This window comes from Equus przewalskii, chromosome 13 (genome assembly GCF_037783145.1).
Source record: "Equus przewalskii isolate Varuska chromosome 13, EquPr2, whole genome shotgun sequence".
Lineage (NCBI taxonomy): Eukaryota > Metazoa > Chordata > Mammalia > Perissodactyla > Equidae > Equus > Equus przewalskii.
The window spans coordinates 92,127,561-92,133,168 of NC_091843.1; the positions used below are offsets into that span (position 1 = coordinate 92,127,561).

The 5,608-nt window shown below is 46.5% G+C and overlaps 1 protein-coding gene across 1 annotated transcript; it reads left to right on the plus strand.

Moving 5' to 3' along the window:
- Positions 1-1,993: 1,993 nt before the first annotated feature.
- OR2B11 (olfactory receptor family 2 subfamily B member 11) lies at positions 1,994-3,124 on the plus strand. The gene has a single exon (XM_008541102.2). It carries the CDS (start codon positions 2,004-2,006, stop codon positions 2,958-2,960), a length of 957 nt encoding a protein of 318 aa, XP_008539324.2. The 5' UTR covers positions 1,994-2,003; the 3' UTR covers positions 2,961-3,124.
- The last annotated feature ends 2,484 nt before the right edge of the window (positions 3,125-5,608 follow it).

The window sequence follows — 5,608 nt, forward strand, 5'->3', positions numbered from 1 at the left end:
ACTCACACTCCCGCTCCTTGCCTCCCAGAACATCGCCCTCCTTTTCCTGGCAGTCTCTTCTGTCCTGGTCATTTGCGCTAATGCTATTGCTGCTTCCAGGTCTTTTTAGAAGCAAAGTGCTAGCAAGATCCTAGCTTTCAGTCTTGGCTTCACCACTTGCCACAGTCAATAAGCTAAGGTAGACCAGTTATCCTCCCCAAGCCGCTCTGCTCAGCAGTACAAGGGGGGTAAAACAGCCACCTTGCTGAGTCGTTAAAGCACTAAGGTAATCCTATGAAGTTGTCAGCATGGCACCTGGCTTGAGTGAGCGCCTAGCCATTTGCATTTATGAAGTGTAGCCTGTATCTGCCCTCTGTCATTCTTGGTCCCTCCACCCCTTTATGTCTTTCTTCACCATCCCTGCAACTTCTCCCTTTCTTGTCCAGTTTAGACTCTGAGAAGAAACCTTGGAATCAGAAATCTACGAAGGGGAAATGGCATGATTACTCCATCTCAGAAGTGGGCTAGCCTGACTTTGCCCTGCCCTGCTCACTGCATTGACACCTGTGGCCTGAGCTCTGTTAGGGATAGAATAATCGGGTTCTATAAGATTTATCCCAGAAGTATTTTTGTTAGAATAGTGAGAAGTGCAATAATTGAGTGTTCCACAAGAATGTTGGGAACTTCATAGTGAATTGTATGTAGTTTTGAAACAAGAAGAAGAAAGGTAATTTGTACTTCTTTATTCATTTACACGCCACAGTTTGGGTTGTTTTCAAATAACACTAGAGTTCTCTGGAATGTAGGACTCGGGGTGTGGTGATGGGGTGCTTGTTAATTGCAGTGTCTAAGCTGAACAGATCTCTATGAATTTTCATTTATGCATAAAGCACCAAATAAGCAACTGAAAATGAATCCTTCGTAAATTACCTGCACACACAGGATTTAATTTCTTCCCGGTCCTATCAGGGACTATAGCATCCCCATGATGAATCTGAGGGTGCACGTCCTGGGGAGAGTGTAGGAGGTTGGAGGCTGATGGAGCTCATTGGAAAGGCTGCAGGAGTCAGCAGATGGCAACCAGTTGCTTTCTAACAGCAATAGAATCCAGACGTCAGGTTGGCTGTGTTTTCCAAATCCAACAGGAAACAGCTGCTTGGTGTAGAGGTTGTACAGGGAATTCAAATTTCCCAAGAAGGGGAAGCTCTAGAGGCAATCTGACGTTCAGCAGACAACTCCAGGGGCTGTGTTTCCTCCGTGGATCCACATCTTTCTCCCTCTGCTCAAGATCCTACACTCTGGGGTCTCCTTGGGAGCCATGACCAAGTCAGCAGCTGAAGTGACTCAGCTCCTTCACTCCAGGGACTCAGGATCTTGGATTGTGTTTTTTTTTCACTGCCAGAGTGAGTGATGGTGCTGCCTGTGTGTGAGTGGTCACGGGGGGAGAGCAGCATGGTGCAGAGGGCCCAGGACATGGTGACAGAGCAGATGGAAGCCTCAGGAGATGAGCAGAGTGTGTTCACATCACTTAATCCCAGCTGCTCACAAAGCCCTTGTGCCTGCTCTGTGCCACCTCTCACCTCCCTCCTGCCATCACTTCCAAAAGGGAAAACAAGAAAACCTGAGGTGGCCAATTCCCATAAGGAGTTTGTAGAGAGAAGTCAAACGTTCTAATGGTGATGGGAGCCGTGTAGACTTTGACCAGATGGGAAGAAAATTGTTATTCACGTGGTATGCAGTTGAAGCAAGTATTTTCTCCCCACGTTATAGATACAGAAGTTGAAGTTCGGAAAGATTAAATGACATAGTCAAGGTCACAGAGTAGGAGGGAGAGCAAGACACTTATACAGCTGTTCTGCCTCCCGCTTCTGACTCTACATCTCAGCGTCTCCACAGAGCTCAGACAGGGTGAAACCCACATAGAAGCATGGACACAGGCATGAGGAAGACAATTAATTCCTCTTCTCAGGTTTTGTTCATTCCAAATTTCTTCATTCATCACAGGTGCCAGAAAATGCCTCAGCATGAGAAGTGACAACCAGAGCTTCTTGGGGGATCCCCCTAAGGACTTCATCCTTCTAGGTGTTTCTGACAGGCCATGGCTGGAACTCCCTCTTTTCGTGGTCCTCCTGGTGTCCTATGTGCTGGCCATGTTGGGGAACATCGCCATCATTCTCGTGTCCCGGCTGGATCCCCAGCTCCACAGCCCCATGTACATCTTCCTCAGCCACCTCTCCTTCCTGGACCTCTGCTACACCACCACCACGGTCCCTCAGATGCTGGTCAACATGGGCAGCTCCAAGAAGACCATCAGCTACGGTGGCTGCACAGTGCAGTATGCCATTTTCCACTGGTTGGGATGCACTGAATGCATCATCTTGGCCGCCATGGCCCTGGACCGCTACGTGGCCATCTGTGAGCCCCTCCGGTATGCGGTCATCATGCACCGCACTCTTTGCCTGCAGCCCGTGTTGGTGGCCTGGCTCAGCGGCTTCTGCAACTCCCTCGTTCAGGTTGTCCTGACAGTGCAGTTGCCCTTCTGCGGGCGGCAGAGCCTGAACAACTTCTTCTGTGAGGTGCCAGCCATGATCAAGCTGTCGTGTGCTGACACAGCCGTGAATGACGCCACGCTGGCCGTGCTGGTGGCCTTCTTTGTGCTGGTCCCCCTAGCTCTCATCCTTCTCTCCTATGGCTTCATCGCCCATGCAGTGCTCAAGATGCGGTCCTCCAAGGGCCGGCGCAAAGCCTTTGGGACCTGTTCCTCCCACCTGTTGGTGGTCTGCTTCTTCTACCTCCCTGCCATCTACATGTACCTGCAGCCCCCTTCCGGCTACTCCCAAGAACAGGGCAAGTTTATCTCGCTCTTCTATTCCATAATCACTCCCACCCTCAATCCCTTCATCTACACCCTGAGGAATAGGGATGTGAAGGGAGCTCTGAGAAGACTCCTGTCAAGGATCTGGAGGCCCTGCAGAAGATGAAGCCCTGAGACGGGTCGAGCTCCACTGGTTACAGGACCCGGGCCCAGCGTACTGTGTGCTTACAGGGTCAACAACCGAACAGTGTGAGTTTTTTGAGAGATTTGTGAGCTCCCAAGCCCCCTGTCCAGAACATTTCACCTCCTGCGTGGCCACAGTCTCTGAAATCCCACCTCCCACTGGAGTCTTTAATTTTAAAAGGCCGTATGTTTTTAACTGTTTAAGCAGAATTGACATTCAATAAGTATTTGTCAAGTTAATTAATTTCTAATGTCCTGATTCTTTCCCCTTCTCATCTTACTATTTTTTCTGCTATTTTTCCCTTTCCCATCTTCTCTCTTCCTTTTCCATTACTCCTAAGTATATATAATGTGAAACCAAAATATAATCTTATTTGTAATAAATTATGTTCTTCTCCATATACTTAAATCTCCATAAATTATATGTGACTTTCAAAGAAATTCCAGAAATGAAGTGACTCACTCCCTTCTTCCTGTGACCTTCGATGACGCAAGTTTTCTTCCTCAGAAAGTTTCCCCCCTGTTGACTGGGAACGAGCACATCATATTCACCGTGGATGTGCCCGACTCTGTGTTAGATTCCACGGGTACATATCAAAATAGCGTGATCTCTCATCTAAAGAAAGAATACACTCTAGCTGAGAACACAAGGTATAAACAAAATCAGAGTTACAGACAATATAACTTTAAATAATAAGTTCAAGATCATGGGCAACATTTGTAAAAGGCTTCCAAGATACAGGTACCAGAGCAGGTGTGTTCACGTACACCACCTTGTTGAAACCTCAGATAACTCCCTGATGCAATCGCTTCTATGATCCGCCATGGTCATAGAGAATCTATTAGAGACGTTGCAGTAACTTGGCCAAGCTCCTTCTGGACTGAGGGACTGAGACCAGCACTAATGCCCACTCTGGTTGCCTCCTTCCTGCTTCAGCAGATGCAGCTGTGATGCTAGGACTTGAGATCTGCATTTTGTTTTTTCATGTTCTTTATTTATGTTTAATTTATTCATTTTTATTCCCCCTGCCATGCATATGCCAAATATTAACATAACCTAGCAGAGAAAATAGATATAATAATAATAACAATTGTATGACAATTAGGACAAAAGGAAAATTAAGGAAGTCTTTCTGACAGCAAAGGCAAAAGGGACATATAAACCACAAAGCTATAGGACTTGATTTAAAAGACGCAAAGGACTGCGTTTATTCCTGATTCCGTGACCACAAAGGATGTTTTCCCTGGGCTGCCACAGAGCAGCCACAGGGTAACAGCTAAAAGCCCTTAGAACTACTGTAGAGAATACATACAATGATGTATAAGCCTTTTTTTCTAACTTTTCCTAGTGGCACAGGTCCCGGACTCAATTCAATGAAAGCCATGTAACATGGATCTGAAGGAAGTCAGTCCACACATACAGCTATGTAGTGATCTGTCTAATTCTAGGACATGTTTGAGGGCCCTGAGGACTGTTTCCAGGAGAGATGTGCTAGCTTAGAGGTCATCTCCAAGTCTTTTCTGATCCTTGCAGTGAGAGGGGGAGACTGATAGAAGGAAGAGAAAGTGATATGCTAGACATTCCCAGGCAGGACCCTAAGAAATCTGCTTATGAGCTTCCTGCTAGTAACGCTCTTTCTGGGTCCCCAAGTCTCCAGGGGAGAGGACTAGCCAGCTAAGACCACGGTGCTGGGGAGGCTGCAGCTGGCTGCTCTCGTCACAGGCCCACCTGAGCCAGGCTTCCAGCTGGCTCTGCCACACCCGGGTGGAGCTATCCTAGACCCTCCTGACCAGCCCACCCACCAGGTGAATACCACCCAGCAACCTCAGTAGACACAACCTGGAGCAGAAGAATCTCTCAGCTGAGTTCTGCACAAGTTCGTAACCCACAAAATGATGAGATTTAACAAATCAGTTGTTACTCTAAGCTGCTAAGTTTCGGGATGGTTTGGCAGGCAGCCATAGACAGCAGGAGCACCAGGGGCCCCTAGGATATTCAGTATCCAAGTTACGTAAAGCCACAGCATGAACATGGTGAATTTTCCAGAAGGATAAATATTACTCAAGGTTTTCTGAGAAAATATTTAACTAAGTCAACTGATAATTAAATTAAAGCAGGCTTCCATTATAATGAACTGACATCATAGATAGAAAAATGTAGATACGTTTTTATAATGAAAGCCAAGATTTCAAATATTTTGTCTGCTTTTGGTGCTCAGCTCTGTATTACTGAAATTCACTTTTCTCTGTTTTTATGAGCACTTTGTGTAGAAATGTGAGAAGCACTCATGAAGAGGAATGGACACGAGGTGCACTCTTCAGGTATCCCATCGAAAGTATCATTTTTGCCAAGAAAGCTTTGGGAATATATTGGCCTGTCTGCGAATATAACGTGACTCTTTAAGTGATTCTTGGACGTGGGTGTTGTATGTTGTGACCTAAGAGCAAAGCCAGAGATCCATGACAGTCACTCACTTGCTGCTCTCGTCAAAATGGAGGGGCGTCATGGTGAGAGGGGAAAGAGGGGCAAATATATTTCGTCGTATCCCTGGTGCTGTCTGAATGCGTTGAGTGCCTTTTAAATCTGAAAGCAACAAAATGAGGTGGATATAATCATTATCTGCATTTTTA

Coding starts and splice junctions, on each gene's coding strand:
- OR2B11 (XM_008541102.2), top strand. CDS start 2,004: ATGAGAAGTGACAACCAGAGCTTCTTGGGGGATCCCCCTAAGGACTTC.